Source organism: Malaclemys terrapin, chromosome 9, assembly GCF_027887155.1.
Source record: "Malaclemys terrapin pileata isolate rMalTer1 chromosome 9, rMalTer1.hap1, whole genome shotgun sequence".
Taxonomy (NCBI): domain Eukaryota; kingdom Metazoa; phylum Chordata; order Testudines; family Emydidae; genus Malaclemys; species Malaclemys terrapin.
The window spans coordinates 79,425,547-79,448,900 of NC_071513.1; the positions used below are offsets into that span (position 1 = coordinate 79,425,547).

A 23,354-nucleotide genomic window follows, 5' to 3' on the forward strand; every position below is an offset into this window, starting at 1 on the left:
CAATGAGTTCCACAAGTTGACTGTACATTGTGTGAAGTATTTCCTTATGTTTGTTTTAAACTGGCTGCCTATTAATTTCATTTGGTGACCCCTGGTTCTTGTTTTATGTGAAGGGGTAAATAACACTTCCTTATTCACTTTCTCCATGCCATTTATGATTTTATAAACTTCTATCATATCCCCCCTTAGTTGCCTCTTTTACAAGCTGAAAAGTCCCAGTCTTTTTTCTCTCCTCATATGGAAGCTGTTCTGTTCTCCTAATAATTTTTGTTGCCCTTCTCTTTACCTTTTCCCATTCTAATATATCTTTTGTGAGATGGGGTGACCAGAACTGCATGCAGTATTCAATTGGTGGGGGTACCATAGATTTAGATAATGGCATTATGATATTTTCTGTTTTATTATCTATCCTTTTCCCGATGGTTCCTAACATTCTGTTAGCTTTTTTGACTGCCACTGCATATTGAGCGGACATTTTTGGAGAACTATCCACAATGACTCCAAGATCTTTCTTGAGTGGTAACAGCTAATTTAGACCCCCTCATTTTGTATATGGAGTTGTGATTATGTTTTCCAATGTGCATTACTTTACATTCATCAACATTGAATTTCATCTGCCATTTTGTTGCCCAGACACCCAGTTTTGTGAGATCCCTTTGTAAGTCTTTCTAGTCTGCTTTGCACTTAGGCTATCTTGAGTAGTTTTGTATCATCTGCAAACTTTGCCACCTCACTGTTTTACCCCTTTGTCCAGTCAAACAACACTGGTTCCAGCCCAGATACTAGGGTAACACTGCTATTTACCTCTCTCCATTCTGAAAGCTGGCCATTTATTCCTACCCTTTTGTTTCCTATCTTTTATCCTGTTATCGATCTGTGATAAGACTTTCCCTCTCCCAGGACTGCTTAGTTTGCTTAAGAGCCTTTGGTGAGGGACCTTTTCAAAGGCTTTCTGAAAGTCCAAGTCCAAGCTTGATTTTTAATACTTTTTTGTATTTTTTTTAAAAGACAAATGTAGCTGCTATTCGTCCTCTCTTTTCATTGGTTTCCCTCTGATTAGAGAATACTTTGAATAATGTGACTCTGTGTTGCCAGAGGTCTGGATTTCCTAGTGTGGATCCCATTTGCACTGACAGAGATGACAGCAACTGATAAACCAAAAGACTCATGGAGCTTGTCTCTGTAGGATATCATTTAACATCATAGACACGTAGAGCAATTACCCTTTAAACTGTTTCTGGCTGTGGAAGAGGTAGTGATGTTTTTCAAGAGAAAAAAGGCAAAAAGTCCACAAAAAATTGTTACTGATGGTTCCTTGTTTCTAGTAGCCACCTTGGCCCTCCTAGTGTATCTGTCCCCCCAGCCTGAGTTTTGGCAACAGCTCCTAGGGATGGGCAGTCTCTTTGCACTGAGGCATCATCTATGCTTAGAAGTTAGGTCAACATATACCTATGGCACTCAGTGATGTGAAAAATTCACACAGAAAAACCCCTTCCATCACTATAAAAAGTGTCTAAGCTATGGCACTAGTGGCATAGCTGTAATGGTGTAGCTGTGCCACTGTAGCACCCGTAGTGTAGACATGGTCTCAGATTCAGTGCCTTTCTGCCTCTCACAAGAGGTCAGAAACTCCTCTTCCTGGTCTTTGAGAATGGACCACAGTAAAAATCCCAAGAATAACTTACAATCTGAAATATATTAAATGAAAACAAGTTTGTTAGAAAATGGAGTTTAAACTTAAATTGGAGCTAAACACTACTAAACTACACTCAGCCTCAGGTAGGCAGACAAAAACCTTATTTGCAGGAGAAATTAAATGCTCAGACCATTAGAAAATTCCTACTTCTGAGGATATGCCTTCACTGCAGAGTTAAGCTAGGTGGTTGTCCTTGGGTTAGCCTACCCCGGGTGTGAGGAGCCACACCACAATGCCACACCCATGTTACTGTGTCCTCACTGGTGCTGCACTCATCCATGTGTGTGTTGCTAGAACTTCTGGGGGCATGTCCCATGGTTCTTTGTGCTGCTGCATTAAGCTAAGCCACTCTGATTCTTTCCAGTGAATTATGGGACAACTTGTCTGTCCTTCTGGGAATGTGGAGGAATTATGGGAAGCCACTGGAGGACTATCAGCACTCCAGTAGTTTAGCTACATCCTCACTGCAAAGTGGCTGGGTTAGCAGCCTGAGTAATAATCTCACTCAGCCTTTAGCCCCAAACAAGCTAGCTAGCCTGGGGAAACACTAAACTTGGGTCAGGTTTTTCTGTATATACATGATGGGGGTTAGGGGCAACACCCAAATAAGAGCCTGGGTTAACTTTGCATTGAAGACATACCCTGAGGGATTTGCTGTGTTTGATCCCAATGTCTGACCTCCCATTTCCTTGATGATCACACCCATCTCTCAGGTGAAAACTACATTTCCGACCCAATAATACTTCTGATCTGGTGACTTCTTCACCAACTTGTGTTAGATCCTATTTCCTTTGTAGTTTCACCAAAGTTGCACCAATTTAGTTAATCGGTGCAACCCTCTTTAATTGACTTGAGTGTTTTATGTCAAATCAGATTACACTAAATTGTCATAAGGAATTCAGAAACTAAATTCTGAATTTAAATTTACGCATGTAAATAAGACCTTAAATATGGAATCATAACCAGCAGCTCTTTAATTAATGCAAATGTCCTCTTGAACCTTTTGCATATACAATTATCTGATTTCTTCACACAATGGCTTCTCTCCTGCTGAAGGAGGTCCATTAACATGTTGCTATCCCAAGCCTAGCCTGTCTCTCTATCTTTTGTGTTTATTGTTAATGTAATAAGAGCCTGACATTCTCATACCCTCTTTCTATTTATTGGTTCTGTCAGCCAAGAAATCATAGATGATATCTAGTTCACTGTGTCAATAATTAAAAAGTTATTGTCAAATATGTCGTCTTTCTAAGGTGTTGAGATTTTTTTATTTTAAAAAGAATGTAGGTAGGATCCTGATATTTCTTACCACGTAAGTAATCCCTTACCCCGATGCACACTCCAGTTCACTCAGTGTGTCATGAAATGCAAAGGAGGAAATAGCAGTCTTCTGAAGCAGCATCAGCATATGTTTACAAGGCACGTTGTATAAGGTGAATACTCTCTGATTCATCTGGCTGCTCAGGCTTTGAATAAACATATCACAAAGCTGTTTTGGGAACTTGTCAGTTTATATGAATTGCAGGAAAACTTTAGTCAAATTGGCTATGTGCTACCTGGGTTTGTCAGACTCTCTGTAAAAACACCACAGCTTTCTGAAACAATGTACAGAAGAGTAATCCAAGTAGGGTGAATTTGCTTGTGTGCATAAGCGATGTGTGAACTGCTGGCTAGTGGAAGCTAGCTCATAGCCCCGCCTCTTCCACCCCTCCCGCCCAGAGGGCTCTCGCCCCAGGTTAGTGCCCCCAGCCCCGGAGGGCAGGGAGATTGGAGCTGGGCCAAGCCGGAAGCAGGAGGGCTGTTTTTTGAGGCACAGCCTCCCCCAGCCTATGATACTCTCCACCCATGCTTGTGTGCTCCAGTGCCTCCTAGGGAAATATGATAGACTTTCTGGGATTTAACAATATATCTACTAGCTCTGTGAGTAACAGGGTTACCATATTTCCTCATTAAAAAAAGAGGACGCTCCACGGGGCCCTGGCCCCGCCCCTGGCCCTGCCCCAACTCCGCCCCTTCCCCAAAGTCCCCGCCCCAACTCCGCCCCCTCCCCTGAGCGCCCCCACATTCGCCCTCCTCCCTCCCAGCCGCGAAACAGCTGCCCGAGCGCTACCGGCTTCACGGTTTGCCGAGCAGCCCCCAGACCTCCAGACCCTGCGCCCCCGGCCGGGCGCTTCCCCTCCCGGGCTCTGGCTGCGCTGGGGAAGCGCCCGGCCGGGGACGCAGGGTCTGGAGGTCTGAGGGCTGCTCGGCAAACCGTGAAGCCGGTAGCGCTCGGGCAGCTCAGCTCTTCAGCTACACCGAGGTGAGGTGTCTGGGGGGAGCAGCAGCAGCTGCCACAGGGGAATCCGCCTGCAGCTCGCAGCCTGCAGGAGCTGCAAGGTAAGCAGGAGACTGGGGCAAGGATGCCGGCAAAGCTATTTTCCCGGACATATTTGGCTTTTTGGCAATTCCCCCTGGACGGGGATTTGAGGACCAAAAAGCTGGACATGTCCGGGAAAAAACGGACGTATGGTAACCCAACCTAACTGCCCCCCAGGACTCCACCCCCTACCTAAGCCTCCCTGCTCCTTGTCCCCTGACTGCCCCCTCCTGAGACCTTCCCCCGCTATCCTAACTGGCCCCCTAGGACCCTATCCCCTATCTGTCCCCTGACTGCCCCCTCTTGAGACCCTCCCCCATCCTAACTGGCCCCCTAGGACCTTACCCCCTACCTGTCCCCTGACTGCCCCAACCCTTATCCACCCCCAGACAGACACCAGGGACTCCCACGCCCCACCCAACCACTCCCCACTCCCTGACATTCCCCCCCAGAACTCCCGACCCATCTAAACCCCTCTGCTCCCTGTCCCCTGACTGCCTCCTCCTGGGACCCCTGCTCCTAACTGCCCTCCAGAACCCCACCCCCTACCTAAGCCTCCCTGTTCCTTGTCCCTTAACTGCCCCCCTAGGACTCTACCCCCTATCTGTCCCCTGACTGCCCAAAACCTTACACCCCCAACCCCCAGACAGCCTCCCCCCGAACTCCCAACCCATCCAACCCTCCCCCTGCTCCCTGTTTCTTGACTGCCCCCCCCCGAACCTTCCTGCCCCTTCTCCGACCCCCTGACCCCCTTACTGTGCCGCTCAGAACAGCGTGTCGGGCACCACGCACAGCCCGACACGCTGCCGCGCTCCCCCACGGAGCGCATAGCCCGGTTCCTGCCCTCGCAGAGTGCTGCTGAGCAGCGCGCTGGGCAGGGGGAGGAGCTCCAGACTGCCGGAGGCCCAAACGTCCGACAATCTGCGAATGCAGGGAGGGAGGGAGTGAATGATCTCAGCTGCAGGGGAGAGGAGGGGGAAGCAGAGGAGGCTGCCAGAGCCCAGTGCAAGTGGCACCATCCGGCCGGCTGCCCTGTCAGCTGCGCGTGCTCTGGGGTGGGGGTGGGGGGAAGTCCGGACATTTACAAATTCCCCCCCGGATGCTATTTTTAACTCAGAAAAGCAGGACATGTCTGGGGGAATCCGGACAATGGTAACCCTAGCGAGTAGTATTTGGTGGCCATTTTGTTTTAATCTGCATAAATATTTCAACAACCTAGGAGAAGTGAATAATATTTTTGTCTCTCCTTCTGTTTTTAACCCTTAGTAGTGCTTGTTCAAAGGTAAAGCAAACGATATACAGCAATGTACAGCCCTCGAACTCCAACTTGTTATGGGATCCAGAGTTCATGTTGGATTTTATCGAGAATCCCTCTGCTCACAGCATCAACTACTCAATGCTAGGCAAGATCCTGAATGACAATGCAGCCAATCGCTACAGCTTTGTCTGTAATGCACTAATGAATGTGTGTATGGGGCACCAAGATGCAGGAAGGTAAGAGAAGTTGAAATAGGTGTTAGTGCTGCAGTGAAATGAAGTATCTGAGATATTATTAGAGCTAACGGGCTGTTCATGTGCATGTTTTCCTTCCTTCCTTCCTTCCTTCCTCTTTTTTGACTCCCTTTGTATCCTTTTGGTATTCTCTTCATTGACAAATTTCCTCTTTCTCGCCACTTCAGTGTTGCACTGTTCTTTTGAATGTTCTTTCCTTTCACCTAGACTGCATCAGACTGGTTTGCATAACATTACAAGGGTTAATAACAAATGGTGTACTGCAGGTGTAGGCTTATATGATTCTGAGACTGGATTGCTATCTCAGCACAATCATCATCACACCCTGATGATATCCTCGTTGTCAAGGAATGTTGAGTACCAGATCAGTTCCTTCCCCAGATGAACTATATTATTAATTAATTGAATTATGGAACTCCTAGCGACAGTATGCTGTTGAGGCCAAGTACTTAGTAAGTTTAAAAGAGGGATTGGACATTTAAATGGATAACAAGAACATCCAGATTTGTTATAGCTAATTCATTAAAGAAGAATTTTGGAAGGGAAATAAAATTTCATGCTTTAGAGTTTAAACCATTCTCTAACTATTAAGGATTAGGATGAGACATGCATGTGGGTCACATTATCCCACAGCTTCCTGCTATGGGGCTTTTTGTACCTTCCTCTGAAGCATCTAGTGCCGGCTGATGTTGAGACAGGAAGCTAGACTAGATGGACCCTGGGTCTGAACCAGTCTGGCATTTCCTGTGGTCCTATTGTTCCATGGTATCTGGTCTCTAAATGGAAAGTACCTGTGACAGCAGAGAAGAAAATGGACCGATGTTCCTGTCAGCTCAGTCTTTCAAGATAATGACTAGTTCTTGTAGAGAAGGCTTTAAGGGACTATCATAGTGCTTCCCAGCCTTTTCTGGTGATGTATCTTTGGAATAGGCTGGTTAATGATAGGGACCTTTTCCTTCTCTCTCCTGGCACTTTGCCACCATCTTTTTCTTTGTCTGGTTTCTTTCTCTTGTCTGTTTCTGCCTCTGTTTTTACCTCCTCTCTCTCTCTCTCTCTCTCTCTCTCTCTCTCTCTCTCTCCCCACCCTTTTCTCTGGCTATGTCTTTGCTACGAGCTAGGGGTGTGGTTCCCCTGTTTGTATACACATACTCATGCTAGCTTTCATCCCGCTAGTGTGGATATAAATAACAGCGTGCCTGCAGCAGCACTGGTAGCAGCAGCAGAGGCATGACTCAGCCATGCTGAGTACAAACCTTTCTGAAACCGGTGGGCAAGTATTCTGCACTGCCATGCTACTGTGGCCACACTACTCTTTATACTTAGGCTAGCTCAATGAGAGCTAGCCCGAATATGTGTACACAAGCAGGAGACTCTCACCTCAGCTCGTAATGTAGACATGGCTTCTCTCTCTTTTTAATTGTTCAGCCGCCGTAGGGATCAATGTGAGAGCAAAAAAGGAAGATAGGTGGCTTTCAAAGAACCTTCTCTGTATTACCCATAGCCACAGCTGTGTATTTTAGTTGGAAGAGCAGATCCAATACCATGCACCTTTTCAACCTCCTGCACACAGACGTCTTCCTTTGTGTGCCCTGCCCTTTATGCCCCACCTGAGAGTTTGGGATCCTCCACGTGAGAAAACATTGAAGGACTGCTATTGAAAGATCACTGTTACAGTGATCATTTCAGCATCCACAAAGAACACACTAAACTCAAATTACTTTATTAAAAGAAGAGTTGCCAAAAGTGTTAGATTTTGTGGGACAAAACACTGTTTTTTCCCATCTCATTAAAATTATCCTTTGACACCCCAAATTTGGTCCTAGGATTTTTATTCCAAATCAAGCATACCTCTTCTAGGACAGAACAGAAAGATCTTCTATGTGATGATTCCCTTTACTATTGTCCTTTATGACAAACAATAATTGTCTCATTTATCCTTGCATTTTGGCATGGCCTTGAAGAGCTCTTCATGTCTGGACCTCATTTAGAAATCAGCTTTCTCATAAAGATTCGTTTTTTCTTCTCACCATTACTTCATTTTCTTAGGATCTCTAACAATGGGAAAATTGTAAAACTATTCCTTCTATCCAAAAATAGCATTGGATTTCCTTGTTGGTCTTGTTTTTCTTAATTATCTGTTCTCAAAACCCCATAATGCAGGTAGAGAAGAGCCTGAATTTTTACATCTGGATTTCAACTCCAGTTCCCTCAAAATCAGAATGGTTGAGATGGAGTTCTGGTTTGACTCCTATTAAGAACACTTAATCAAGAATTCAGTCAGAATTCAAGGGCAGATGATAAACTTTCCATGTTCAAGGTTGTTCAGATTTAATTCTGACCATTATCTAATTCAGATATTGAAAGCTGTCATCCTCAAGGTCTGAGACTCTATAACAGGGTTAACCATATCATCATGAGTGAATTTAAGTAGTATCTTGGATTTTGGAATCATTATGAAATACAATGTGCTATTCCTCTAACTTCTTATAGATATCATTTTCACCCATCAGTCTTTCTCCTTAGTCCTCCTTCGCTTTGGTAAAGCTACTGAAAAGTCACTGATGGATTAAGGAAGAGAGGGAATTATCGGCTACGCTTCATAGCAGGAATCTTTTTCCCTTTCTAAGTGACACTCACATAGTAGATCATTCCTTCTCTTCCTCCCTAAAGAGCATATTGATATTTTGTCATTTTACCCTCCAAAACTCAGTCTGAGGCAGTCTAGGCAACTGAGGGAGTATTGGCAATGTGAAGTGACGGAAAGGGATTAAGTCAATGAGAAGGAACACACCAAGGTTACCAAGGGAGTTTCCCTCTGGAAGGAAAAAAGGAACCCAGCCCAGGATGAATAACCCACATTTCTTCTCTTTTAACCAGTCAACATGGCTCTTAACATTCCACTGAATCAAAATTAGTTTAATCTGTATATAATCCACAAAGTGACAATGACACACTTGATTTTGTGTCCCCTTCTTGCTCCTAAATCAGGAGAATTATTCTAGCTACATTGCAGGGAGGCATGGTTTTCCTTACAGTTGCTAGCTGGAAGAATGTCAATGGTGGCCTAGGATTTTTGGGGTCCTGTGCAAGATGGTTTCTTAATTTAGCTTTTGTTACAAAATGGTTCATTTTTGAGGGGACGATTTTGTACCTTGAACACGGCTGGAGCTCTTCTCCCCATGCCACCACTGCAGGAGTTTCAGCTTGTTACCTGGAAGGGGGAGCAGAGCACTTGTCATGTGGGGTGGAGCCAAGAAGGGTTGTATCCCTAAATTCACCTTTCGTGGTTGGTCAGCAGGTGGGAGGAGGTGATTGAATCATGCTGGGGGAGACAACTGATAAAGGAGGTGTGACTTACCAGGGTACAATCCAGACTAGTGAGTAGCTGTGTCAACCCTGCCCTCTAACCTGTGGTGCCCTTTTATACTGCTTTGCTGCTGTAACCTCCACTGTGGACTGCTATGAACAGCCACCAGCTTACAAGTCTCTCTCAGCTATGTCTGCATGTGTGCTGCAGCCAGCTAGTCACACCTTGGCTCTTACCAGCCTTGACTACACAGCAGGGTGACCCCAACACCTCCCCAATCTTCTGTTTACCCCCAGATATGTATGTCCTGTACTGCCCAGCTGTCTCCTGGACAATACAAGTTTATGTGACGTCCGTTATATTTTTAATAGAAATAACAAATGGAGTTTCTGAAACACTTAAGTTTAAACACGCTGGATTAGATAAAACAGTAAAACAAGTTTAAAGAGAGATTTTGAGTGAGTACAAGTAATGAGGCATAAATGGTTACAAGAAAATAAAGTTAAAATGCTACTGGTGCCCAACTTAAGAAACTACACCTCTACCCCAATGTAATGCTGTCCTAGGGAGCCAAAAAATCTTACCGCGTTATAGATGAAACTGCGTTATATCGAACTTGCTTTGATCTGCCAGAGTGCGCAGCCCCACCTGCCCCGGAGCGCTGCTTTACCACGTTATATCCGAATTCGTGTTATATCGGGGTAGAGGTGTATATCAGATTTTAAGAAAATTTCTCACCATATGCTTTCAGCAGTCTTACTGACCAAATCCTCTAGGTCAGGACCCCTTCTCCCAGAATCCACTGAAGGCTTCGTCTGTTGCTTCAGGTGTGGCGAATCGATGGGCAGGGAGAGAGGAGGGATGCCTTGCGGTGTTTGTCCCTCCTTTTTGTAGTGTCAGTCTCCCTCTTGAAAAGCATTTTCAGCTGAGATTCAGGAAACAGAGTCTATGTGGAAGAATATTCCTTGATGTGTTTTTCTCTCAGTTTGAACTTCCTTTGTCTCCCATACCTAGCTGATTACTCTGCTTAATGCTTAAATGCAAATTAAGCAGAGCACACATTCCTTTCTTTGAGACAGACCTGTTTGCCAGCCTTGGTTTGGAATATGTGTTGTTAACACCATATAGTAGAATATTATAACTTCACATACAATGTAGCTACACATATTTTATCAGGAAAATATTGACCAGCAAATTATAAGTTTTCAAATGATACCTTAAAAGTCCTAACTTGGACCAAGATTATTATGACAGGACATAGGGTGTGGACACGGGTACATTCTGTCACAGGAGGATCTCTATAAAATGCAGTGCCTTGTGCAACAGCACATTAAACTGGGCACAATGCATGTACCAAATGTTGTAGTTAACAAGAATAGGTGTCCACAACTGGAGAGCCCTAGATGAAATCTGAAATATAGGTCTTGACATAAACTTTTATTTATCTCTGAAATATTTATTGCTAATGAGCATTTTTCTTCTGTTAACTTGTTTTCTCTTGTCTTCTAGAATTAATGACATAGCTAACCTTTGCGCAGAGTTGACAGCATGCTGCACGGTGCTAAGTTCAGAATGGTTAGGGGTTCTAAAGGCTCTTTGCTGTTCTTCAAATCATGTCTGGGGTTTTAATGATCTGCTTTGCAGTGTGGATGTAAGTTCAATTTATTTTGAAATATAAGTACCAGTTAAACATATCTTTCTTAAGTTGCCTCTAGAAGACCCATCACATAGTATCTAAACACTATTTATTATTGAACAGGGTTTTTGAACTGTATCCGTTTATCTCTTCAAAGCATCTCCTGAAATGCCTGAATTATGTTTCTGCATTTTCATTGTTTCATTCAAAATAAAATATAGGCTACATATAGAGTTGTATTTTTACTCAAATAAATTTTTTTCTCATTGCACTACTGTAGTGCTATAGGTTATGGGAGGTACCTTGTGAAAGAGACAGGCAGATACCTACAGAAATATCTTACTTCTCAATCACTGTTTCCGTGAATTGAACAGTCCCACTCTTAAATAGCCTGCCTCTGGGCTGGCACTTAGTCATAAGGGTGTAATACACTTCATTGATCCTAACTCAGCTGCTGGAAATTTTCAGAGTTCCATTGAAGCCGGTGGGGTTATGATAGTTTCCATTAGTGAAGGACCTGGCTTGATATATTTATGCTAGTACTTTAAAAAATTGGTTTATTCTTTGACCATGCATGCTCAAAGATGGCTGTGTACATCTAGGCTTTTTCTTGCTTTGTGCTAGCAGCTGAGGAGTGAATATGTATGCCACCAATTTCTATTTAAAGAGAACATCTGTTCCATCTTTTATAAATCAATTTGTCTCCTATTCATTTAATTAAAATTAATGTATGAAAAAAAATCAGTACATTTTGCAATTAATTTAAATCAATAGAAGTTTGCCATTGAAAATATTTAGGAGGTGCATTAAAAAGTGGAAGAAGCTGCTTATTTGTGATAATTTTACTCTTCGTTGGTAAGCCAAGTTTCCTTTTATATCTTGGTCATTAATCACAGCAATGAAGATTTGTGTATTGTAATGTGAAAGCATTCCAGTGTTGTTTTTCTTTCAAGGTGAGTGACCTTTCATTCCATGATTCGCTGGCCACTTTCATTGCTATACTGATAGCCCGGCAATGTTTTTCTCTGGAGGATGTAGTTCAGCATGTGGCACTTCCCTCTCTCCTTGCAGCAGGTAAGAAAATATCAATCCAGACACTGCAAACTTTGTGATGTTTTGTTTTTAAAAACTTTTTTCTTTCTGTTGATTGCAATACTTTACAGCTCATTCTGAAACCACTTTCTGATGCAGAATGCTACTGCAGCATGTGATGGCCATGGCCAGGATACTCTCTCTCTATGTTTGTAACAGACTGGTCCCATAAGTAGTACTAATGTCAGGGTGAATCAAAGAATCTGTGTTTGATAAATGATATAAAGGTCATATACAATGCATTCTACTTCTTTGACAACACCATCCTTCTCCCTATTATCCAGGTCCCCTATCTCCATATGATATATGACTTTTTTGTCTCTTGCACACAACACATCCAGACAATTGCCAAAGCATGTCAGTTCTTCTTTCACAACATTTCAGAAATCGAACACTTCCTTCCTGCCCCCACAACTTAAAATTCTCATCTGTATCTTGGTTACCTCCAGCCTCAACTACTGATATTACTTTCTCTGTGGCCCTCTCTTGCTCCCTTCTACTCCATTCAGAGTTCAGTAGGTACAATCCTCTGCCCTGCCCACTGATCAGACCATATCACAAAATGCTTGGAATCCCTCCACTAGCTCTTTTTCACCTTCTGTTTCACATCTGTGCTGATCCTTGCTTTAAATACTCTGCACAATTTCATCCAGGCCTTCATCTCTGCTCTCATTTGACCACTGCTCCCCTTGCTTTTTCCTCCACCAATTAATTCTGCTTAATTAACTTCTCTTCTTCCAAAAACCTACAAATGCCGACTCCCATCAAATAAAATGCTCTAGTTGCATTTGAAATAGGTTCTGTCTTACAGAATTATTTCTGTGGCTCTTCCAGTGAATTCTGTATATGATTTCTAAGATCCTTGAGAGAGGTGCCTTATGTCAATGTCCCATTTTTCATAGCCTGTGGGGACCCAGATGCTGAACCCGGGGCGAGAATGACATGCCGTCTTCTGCTTCATCTCTTTAGAACACCCCAGCTCTACCTGTTACCCCAAGCAACGGGTAAGTTGGCAAGCTGCATGTTCTTTTCATTTTAGAAAATGAAATGAATTCTGAAACTTTTGCATAGGCCTCCTGCAGAGGCCAGAGAGAGATTGGTATGGCAGGAAGTAACCAAACCATTTCAGTGAATAAAATTCTGCCATGGAATACAATGTTCTCTGAGAAGCTGAACAATGATTGCCTTTGCATTTTTTATTTTCATTTTTTAAACTGTGTATGTGCAGTCAAAATAGTCTCGCATACTGAAGTATAGTTAAGCAGCTCAGCAGCACATACTTCTGATTTATCTGGAAAAATAGGGCCTTTAAAATCAAATGGTTATACAGATGAAAGAATTTCACTGCTGAACTCATGGGATTATGGATACTTGAGCATTAAAATGTTATCCTGTCAACCTAGAACTCCAGCCTTTGTCATAGTAAGTTTAACAAAAGTTCAGTTTAAATATAACAGCTGTGTATAGTTCTGGTGAAGACAACTAAACTGGTAGAAATCTTTTACTGCTACAGTGCTCTTGCCTCTTTCAAATTCCGAAGATATGAATCTTCAAAAATAATTATTTTGTTTTTTATTGTATCCTGTACAATGTTAGGAGATCCTAATGCAGACTTTCTTAAAACGTATGCATAAGTGGATATAGCAACGCTTATATGTTCAATCGCCATTTTCTCATTTCTTGACTTTGGGCCTGGTCCTCCTCCCACTGAAGTGTGGAAAAATATCCACTGACTTCAGTGGTGCAGAATCAGCCTGAACTATACAACAAGAAATTTGTATTAAATGTACTTTGTTAGATTTATATAATAACTTTGTTGTGGAAGAAGATGAGGGGGGCGGGAAATTCATAAACCTATATAGCTGAAAACAAAATAGATTTTACTTTCCTTGATAACTTAAAATTCAATAATTTAAACTTGTGTGTTTGGGACACCTTTTTAAGGCTCTCGATTAAAGGCAGGATCAGAACCTTATTTTCCTAGATTTAAATGACTGTAGCTAGTTTTGTTGTTAGCATGCTACTACTACTTACCCTCATTCATTTTAATTAACTATAGCTGGGTCTATAGCTTCAAGCAAAACAGCATTTTACCTCATGAATTAGTCATTGATGCTTTGTAGAAAAGTTCTTGTATAAAGAAGTCTGAGCTGGTAAAGAATAACAGTTCTACATATACCTCTTTCTCTTCTCTTAGGGAAGTCATTCCCAGGCATTCGCTCTTCTTGTGACCGCCACCTTCTAACCGCTGCTCACAACAGCATTGAAGTGGGAGCTGTGTTTGCGGTCTTAAAAGCAATTTTGATGCTTGGTAAGATTATTCAGAGAGTTGTGTGTGTGAAGATCTTCAGTCTAACGCTTGGCTAAAAAAGGAATTGGTTTAATTCATTTTCTTGAGAATGCTCCTGTGATTGGGGATCCTTAGTTATTAAAGTATCTGACTGAAGACAAATTTGGATTCTTCCTGTGCTTCCTTGACACCAATGAGTAGCTTTCCCCCCACAGGTCAAGAGACAGAAGTTTTCTCTGGTGAGTCAGCCCCCGACTTACGTGACTTCAAGTAGATGTGACTCTTGCACGCACTTCCTGTCAGAAAGTCACAGTAAATTTTAACTTGGCTTAGTCTAAAAATGTTTAAGACATTTCTAAGGGGAGTATCCTGAACCCAACTCTTAAGCTTCACTTATTCCCATGTTTGGAATTACAAGTAAATCCTAATGGCTGATGAATTTCTGAAGTCTTGAAAGAACCATAGTTAAACAGTGCTTCCAAAGCAGACACTCACTATTGCTCCATTTATGTCAATTCTTAAGCCTAAGGCCAGCTGTACACTAGAATCCCTTCGCTGGTAGAGCTATAGTGGTATAGTGTATCGTCAAAGTACTTTCGGTGTGGATGCATGTTCCAACAAACTGTGCTTTTGCTACCATAGTTTATTCCAGCCCTCCTGAGCAAACAAGCTATACCAGCAAAAATTCAGGCTACATTATACTTCGAGCTGTTGCTGACTCAACATAGTTATGCCAACAAGAGTGTATCCTAAGTGGAGATTTGTAAAGTATGGACTGGTATACGCTCAAAAGTTTTGCCAGTGTAACTATACTGGTAAAGTTAAACATTCCTAGTATGGGCACAGTTTTATTGGTATAAAAGTACTTACACCAGTATAAGAGGCAGTTATACTGGCTTATTGGTATAGCTATACTGGTTTAAAAAAATCACACCCTAAGTGACATAGCTATACCATGATAACTTCTCTATTATACACCTGAATTTGGGGTTGATTGAGGTGGAGTTAAAATATACTTGTGGCTAACATCCATACTTTATTGCTGTTTGCAGTGATTGGATTAGAATTCTTATTTTTCTGCATTGCTGAGGTTTGAATAAATGACTAGTGCGTGGGTTGCATTATGCATTGCAATGCAAACTCTGTAGATGCAATGCAATGCAAACTCTCTTGCAGGAGCTTGTCCAGGTTAAAGGCTATATGGTACAGAGATCTAGAACACCCATTTCCCTAGCACTGTCCCACCTCACCCCATCCTTAATAATATTCAAAATATAATATTTTGGAAGGTGAAATCTTGATTTTTTTTAAACTCCCTTCTCACATTTCAAATTAATTCCTTCAAAATTGCACTTAATGTATTGAGAAAAGCATCAGGTACGCTATATCTAATGGGGTTATATGCTTAATAAGTAAGTAATTTTGGGAGCAGAAATCAGTTTTAGAACATTTAATCTCTCCTCAAAGTGAAAGACACAGTTGTATAGTGAACTGCAGTAGGAGTATATTCAGGGTAGTCTTTTCACAAACCTTACTGCAGTGTTTTGGGTTCAGTAGAATTTTTTTAGCATCCTTCTGTACAATAAATAACTCGTATCATCTGCCTGACTAGGTCTCCCTTGTTGGTATGACCAACAGGCTTGATAACCATAACACCATGTAGATGGTTATGGTGTGCAAGGAAGGCAGATTCGGGCTCACATGTCATTATTATCCATTCACATAATTTTGTCCTATTTTGTGTCTTTTTTTTTTTAGGCCTGTTCTGTTTGTTTTTTGCTATGTTATGGTTATTGTTGAAGCACTGTAGATTGGACTTTAGTGGCATTCCCAGAGTTGGGCCCAAGCTCCACAAGGTCAGATGCTGTGTTCCATTTCTGACCAATCTCTATTAATTCTAATGTTCCAGATCCTCAGATCATTAGTCAGGCAAACTCCTATTGACTTCCATGGTGGGGGGTTGGCTTAGAAGAATTGAGTAAATAGTGTATAAATATCTCATGCTTAGGGCCCTGTATGTTTTAACTTATTAATTCCCTTACTTGTTGGTTTAGTTCTAGGTATTGTTAGTTTTGGGGGATTATTATTATTTTTTACAATATTTCTATTTTCTAAGATATTCTTTTCTTCTTTTCTTGCTTTCAGTCCATTTGGAAATATGTTTGCCATGGCATTAATCTTTTCAAATTGAAATTAATAAAGAATTATGCTTTTAAAATGTTGCTATGGTTTGTTAAATATGTAAGAATTTTAGAAATGGGTGTAGGGGGATTTTCTGCTACATACCAACACTACCTGTGCCTTTCATGCTCAAAAGAGAGAGCTGGATGTAAAAAACAACAACAACGAGTCCGGTGGCACCTTAAAGACTAACAGATTTATTTGGGCATAAGCTTTTGTGGGTAAAAAACCTCACTTCTTCAGATGCATGAAAGCTTATGCCCAAATAAATCTGTTAGTCTTTAAGGTGTCACCAGACTCCTTGTTGTTTTTGTGGATATAGACTAACACGGCTATCCCCTGATACTTGAAGCTGGATGTAGAAACTCTGTTTATAACTATTTCTCATAAGAAGTCATAACTGTAGTACCTGATTGGTGGCAAGTCTCCCACCTTACCATAAATGTTAGTTCCAAATCCTGCAACTGATGGCACAGGCAGGGCTCCATGCAATAGCCCTCCATATGGGTGCAGGGATCCTGCTGTGCAGAGTTAGTTGAAGAATCAGAGCCTCATCAAGCTCAATCAGTCAAATAAACTGATATATCATCAGGTTGTGATCTATTCTGTACACAAGAAGGCAGTGTTCAGTTACAAGCCAGTCTATCATAATGTGTCCTCTAACTTTGATGAGTAAAAAGTACAGGTGGCTTTAATCCTGTTAAAGAGAGATTCAGTGTACTTTTATTGGAGAATAATATCGAAGTGATACAAACTGTGAGGATTTCATATGGTGAAATAGATCTTCTTGAGACAAGGACATTTTTTCCTAAAACTTCCCACCTTTGCTGCCACTGGTGCAGCTTCCCACCGGTAGTCAGGTACACAGGTCACCAGCAGCTGCTGACATTTTAAGCACCTTGTTGTGCAGACTTGCTCTGAGCAATTGTAGACATGATTGTGGTACAAAATGCCAGTGCTGCTTATAACTCTGTCTACATTAGCAATTTCTTTGTTACCGTCACTGGTATTGCTGTGGCAGCAGTGGTGGAAGATTTTAACAAAAGAATCCCATTGTAGAGACAGCCAAAAAGCAAAATATAGTGTCCCTGTTTTAACTGAGTTGAGCTGGAATAGCGGAGAGACTTTTAAACATGAAGGACAACAGAAAGATGGACAGATGCTTGGATGATGATTTAAATGGCGATTGACTTGCTGGGGGTGTTTTATGGTATATTTGTTCATGTGGCTGTGTTAATTGTTTGTTAATTGTAAAAGGTGTTTTAATTGGCTCAATCATCTGGACTTCCTGTGCCATATTAGTTATTGAGATTGTCATTAGATCAAATTGTGGTGTTCGATAAGTGCTGGAGAGAGCATTATGGCAAACCAGTTAAGGTCCACAAGAGTGTCTGCTAAATTCTAGAATGGGTATGTTGTCCCACTAACTTAAGTATCACCTGGAAATATAATTATTTTCCTACATAATGCATGATCTCAGATGGTCCCACAACAGTTGTGAAATTATACTTAGCATTTGGGGTTTATTTCTCACTGTTAAAAATAGTAGTTACATCTTGCTTTGTGAGATAGCTCTTTGATGTAAGATTTCAAACTCTTCAAAGGTTGTTAGTTGCCATTTCAGCATAGGGCATTATGCAAATATTTACTTCTGCTTCTTGCCCAAATGATCTTACTTTGCTTAGTCTGTCCCCTTTCCCACTGCTGAAATTAAATATTCAGGTCAAGTTTGTGCCATTATGCTGATGATTTGCAGAAAGGATGGGTTATTCAACGTTTGCCCTTTCTGACAGGGCTTCCTCAGTATGCATTGCCCTTTTCCATTCCCAGGGAAATAAATCTCTCTTGTCAAGAAGTTCATGGTAAGGTGGGCTAAGGTGACCACCAGTCAAAACTTGTCTCTTGATCTATGGAGAGTTAATAAATCAGAGTAAGAGAGAAGACTTGGAAAAAAGGGACACCTAAAAGGGTGAGTAACCCAACTTTTCCTTATTTTACAGCCAAATCAAGCCTGTGCGCACATGTATACTCTTTTTTCTGGGGGTAGGAAGGACGTAGTCTCTTTCTTTGTTTGGTTTATGTAACTTTTCCTAGTTCAGAAAAAGTAAATTTCATTTAAATGAAAAATATTTGAAGCAAAATAAGGAAGTAACGTTTTCAAAAATTGTATTTTTCTAATATCGAGTTTTTCTTTGTGTTACTTGCTGTCTAATTTGGCTGTGCACAAACTTCATTTCTGTGTTGTTTCTCGGCTAGGAAATATCTTCGAATGCTTCCTTAACTGAATATGCAAATTCAAAATCTCAAGACTTCAATAAGATTTTCACCTTTGTACTCCTGTGCTTCTGCTGTGTAGGTGATGCTGAAATTGGCAGCAGCGGTGTTAACTCTTTGAAGAATGAGGACTTCACTATGAGAGGTTTATTAGATGACCTTAATGATGATGAAATTTGGGGTGCCTCACACTCACTGAAATGTGGAAAAGCTATTTCCATAGAAACTGCTAGTCTAAGTGAATATGCTAGATATGTGCTAAGAACTATTTGCCAGCAGGTAATTTGTAAAACGGTGTTTCTAGCTTTTCTTTATAGACAACATTCTTTTTGTCAAAAATCTGTCATGTAAGACGCTTTAATATGTTTGAATGCAAAACAGACTTTATGAGGATGTACTGTACATCTTTTGCTTACGGTATTTGAATCTGAGTTCTCCTTTGTATTTGCTCAGCTTTGACCAGGTGTCATTTAAAAGTCAGTGATGCTAAAGTGGGGATGAATTTGGCCTGTAGTCTTCAGTACCTCCCAGTCTTTTTAATTAACACTATTTTTCCCAGTTGCACCTCAAACACCCTGCCCTTTTGGTGGCTAGAATAGCAGGCCTTATCTGAGAAATGCCAGTGATGCTCCATGAATTGGCTGGTAAAAGGTGCTCATGCAACTTGTGGATAGCATTTGGTAGCATCAGTTAATTATCAAGCTGCTTTTAGTGTTTTTAAGGAAACAATTTTTGGAAAACAGTTGAAAGTGTACTGTACTTTTAAGGGTTGTAAGTTATTGAATGAAGATGAAATTTCAAGTATCATATAGACTTATATGGAACCAGTTTTCAGTTTGTGAATATCTGCATGTGGAAAAATTTTGTGTGTGCATTGCATCTGTGAAAAATTAGTGTTATATTGGCATTATCGATCCAGCTGTTTGATTACTTTCAGGAATGGGTGGGAGAGCACTGCTTGAAAGAGCCTGAGAGGTTATGCACGGACAAAGATCTTATATTGGATCCTGTTCTTTCAAACAAGCAAGCACAGAAACTACTGCAGCTTATCTGTTACCCTCATGGTATTAAAGAATGCACAGAGGGTGACCACACTCAAAGGCAACACATCAAGCGCATACTTCAGGTAATAAAATGTAAAATTATTCCAAATTACTTCTGTAAGATATTAACTCTTGAAGTCTCATTCAACAGCACCATCAATTCAATGCAGATGTCTTTCAATTCCCAGTATTACCAACCGCAAAAGTTCAAAAGTAATTACTCAGGCCCTCTCCCCTCCAATCATGAAATTAAAAAAAAAAAAGAGCGCATTTTGGGCCTGTCTTTTGCCCACCCCCACCCCCCATGAGAGGCAATTTAGTGTTGCCAATGCCAGCTCTCCCAGATCTGAGTGTGGTGATTTTGTCCCCTTGCTGCAGGGAGCTCTTGATAACTGACTGGTTGTTCAGTGCTTCCAACTTCTCTTCATAATTTTAATTAATTAGTGTTATGTCTGCCTGTACAGCCACTTCCATCTCTGCTCTTCATGCAACTCCTGGGGTTTTTGATCCCTCCTCCCAGGCCTGGACAGCGGCTGCAATGGGATTCTCTTACGCCTCTTCCCAGGCCTGGGAGTGGGGCAGCTCCAGGGGTTCTTCACCCCCTTCTCTCTTTTCCCCAGCCTTGGGGCCAGGCAGCTCCAGGGTCTCTTCACACACACCCCTTTCCCTTTCTAGGTGTTGCAGGAAGGAGGAGAGAGGAGACTTGACCCATTGCTCACAGGAGAAGAGTGGGGAGGGGGGAACAGAACTGCTTTGAGTTACTGGGCTCGCTCTGCTCCTTTCTCCTCCTCCCTTCCTCTCAGTTCCTATGGGGAGGAGCTGGGGCTCTTCCTGCAGCAGCCTTGATTGAGGAAAAACAGCTAAGAGTGAGGGAAGTGGGAATAGTGGCCAATCAGAGGGGATTTCCCTCCCAGACAGGCTGAAATTCATGCAAGGGCTGGAGCTGCTTATGTCAGCGTGAGTCAGGCTCCAGCCCCAACCAAAAGCAGAAGAGCTGACAATCCTCAGTTCCCTTTCTCCCTGTTTTTTGTAGTTGATAGGCATTTCCTGTCAAGTACTTTTATTGACCAGCAAAAGTTTCTATTCAAGCGTACGCTCCAAAATCAAATCCAGGTTTGTCCGTTTATGTATTTCATCCTCTATTAGAAGCACAAAGCATATTGGCTAGAGTTTTGAGACCTAGTCCATGTCTAGTCTAGGAGTGTTTGACCATTATAGTAATACGAGTATGCAATACTGGCAGAGAGCTCCTGGTGTGGAGAGCTCTTTTTCAATCAGTTCAGTCTCCTGCCTCTTTTCTGCTGCTGCTGGCACTAATGGCATTCAGAAATTTAGATCAGTGGTTTTCAAACTTTTTTTCTGGGGACCCAGTTGAAGAAAATTGTTGATGACCACGACCCAACGGGGCTGGGGATGAGGAGTTTGGGGTGTTGGCAGGGCTCCGGGTTTGGGGGGGGGTCTTGTCTGGGGCAAAGGGTTGGGGTGCAGGAGGGAGTCAGGGCTCTGGGCTGGGGATGCAGGCTTTGGGGTGGGGCAGGGGATTGGGGTGCGGACTTATTTCTGGTGGCTCCCAGTCAGCGGCGCAGCTGGGGTGCAGAGGCAGGCTGCGCCTGAAGCAGCTGGCAGCAGGTCTGGCTCCTAGGCGGAGGCGCACAAGCGGCTCCGTGCGCCTCTTGCCCACAGGCATCGCCCTCCCCACCCCCCCCAGCTCCCATCCCATTGGCCGGTTCCTGGCTAATGGGAGTGCGGAGCCGGTGCTCAGGGCGGGGGCAGCGTGCGGAGGCCCATGGCCCCCCTGCCTAGAAACTGGACCTGCTGCTGGCTGCTTCCGGGGTGCAGCACAGTGTTGGAACAGGTAGGCACTATCCTGCCTCAGCTGGGCAGCACTGCCAATGGGACTTTTAACGGCCCGGTTGGTGGTGCTGTGATCAGAGCAATCCAGTGCCTTACATGCCGTGACCCAGTACTGGGTCACGACACGAACTTTTAAAAATGCTGATTTAGATGATAAAGTATTACATAAGAAGATAAGAATGGCTCTAATGGGTCAGACCAAAGGTCCATCTAGCCCAGTATCCTGTCTTCCGACAGTGGCCAATGCCAGGTGCCCCAGAGTGAATGAACAGAACAGGTAATCATCAAGTGATCCATTCCCTGTCGCTCATTCCCAGTTTCTGGCAAACAGAGGATAGGGACACCATTCCTGCCCATCCTGGCTAATAGCCATTGATGGACCTATCCTTCATGAATTTATCTAGTTCTTTTTTGAACCCTGTTATGGTCTTGGCCTTCACAACACCTTCTGGCAAGGAGTTCCACAGGTTGACTGTGCATTGTGTGAAGAAATACTTCCTTTTATTTGTTTTAAACCTGCCTATTAATTTCATGTGGTGACCCCTAGTTCTTGCATTATGAGAAGTAGTAAACAACACTTCCTTATCTACTTTCTCTACACCAGTCATGATTTTATAGACCTCAATCATATCTGCCCTTAGTCGTCTCTTTTCCAAGCTGAAAAGTCCCAGTCTTATTAATCTCTCCTCATATGGAAGCCGTTCTGTACCCCTAATAATTTTTGTTGCCCTTTTCTGAACCTTTTCCAATTCCAATATATCTTTTTTGAGATGGGGCAACCACATCTGCAGACAGTATTCAAGATGTGGGCGTACCATGGATTTATATAGAGGCAACATGATATTTTCTGTCCTATTATCGATCCCTTTCTTAAGTATACCCAGCATTCTGTTTGCTTTTCTGACTGCCGCTGCACATTGAGTGGATGTTTTCAGAGAACTATCCACAATGACTCCAAGATCTCTTTCTTGAGTGGTAACCGCTAATTTAGACCCTATCATTTTATATGTATAGTTGGGCTTTCCAATGTGCATTACTTTGCATTTATCAACATTAAATTTCATCTGACATTTGTTGCCCAGTCATCCGTTTTGAGAGATCCTTTTGTAGCTCTTCGCAGTCTGCCTGGGTCTTAACTATCTTTAGTAATTTTGTATCATCTGCAAATTTTGCCACCTCACTATTTACCTCTTTTTCCAGCTCATTTATGAATACGTTGAATAGGACTGGACCCAGAACAGACCCCTGGGGGACCCCACTATTTACCTCTCTCCATTCTGAAAACTGACCATTTATATCTACCCTTTGTTTCCTATCTTTTAACCAGTTACCAATCAATGAGAACACCTTCCCTCTTATCCCGTGGCAGTTTACTTTGCCTAAGAGCCTTTGGTGAGGGATCTTGTCAAAGGCTTTCTGAAAATCTAAGTACACTATATCCACTGGATCCCCTTGGTCCACATGCTTGTTGACCCCCTCAAAGAATTCTAGTAGATTGGTGAGGCATGCTTTCCCTTTACTAAAACCACATTGACTCTTCCTCAACAAATTATGTTCATCTATTATATGTCTGACAATATTGTTTTTTATTATAGTTTCAACCAGTTTGCCTGGTACTGAAGTCAGGCTTACAGGCCTGTAATTGCCAGGATCACCCCTGGAGCACTTTTTTAAAAATTAGCATCACATTAGCTATCCTCCAGTCATCTGGTACAGAAGCTGATTTAAATGATAGGTTACAGACTACAATTAGTAGTTCTGCAATTTCACATTTGAGTTCCTTCAGAACTCTTGGGTGAATACCATCTTGTCCTGGTAATTTATTGCTGTTTAATTTATCAATTTGTTCCAAAACCTCTTCTAATGATACCTCAATCTGGGACAGTTCCTCAGATCTGTCACCTAAAAAGAATGGCTCAGGTTTGGGAATCTCCCTCTAATTTGCAGCCATGAAAACGGATGCAAAGAATTCATTTAGTTTCTCCGCAATGGCCTTATCATCCTTGAGTGCTCCTTTAGCACCTTGATCGTCCTGTGGCCCCACTGGTTGTTTAGCAGGCTTCCCACTTCTGATGTACTTAAAAACAAATTGCTATTACTTTTTGAGTCT

The 23,354-nt window shown here is 42.3% G+C and overlaps 1 protein-coding gene across 1 annotated transcript in view; it reads left to right on the plus strand.

Annotated features, from left to right (window-relative positions):
• MED12L (mediator complex subunit 12L) overlaps window positions 1-23,354 on the plus strand; it is a 312,365-nt gene that overhangs the window by 230,051 nt on the left and 58,960 nt on the right. The window contains exons 21-27 of the mRNA XM_054039474.1: window positions 5,322-5,549; window positions 10,384-10,525; window positions 11,464-11,584; window positions 12,505-12,606; window positions 13,800-13,913; window positions 18,430-18,626; window positions 19,285-19,473. Of these exons, the coding sequence (XP_053895449.1) occupies window positions 5,322-5,549; window positions 10,384-10,525; window positions 11,464-11,584; window positions 12,505-12,606; window positions 13,800-13,913; window positions 18,430-18,626; window positions 19,285-19,473 (1,093 nt within the window). The remainder of the gene's footprint in view (window positions 1-5,321; window positions 5,550-10,383; window positions 10,526-11,463; window positions 11,585-12,504; window positions 12,607-13,799; window positions 13,914-18,429; window positions 18,627-19,284; window positions 19,474-23,354) is intronic.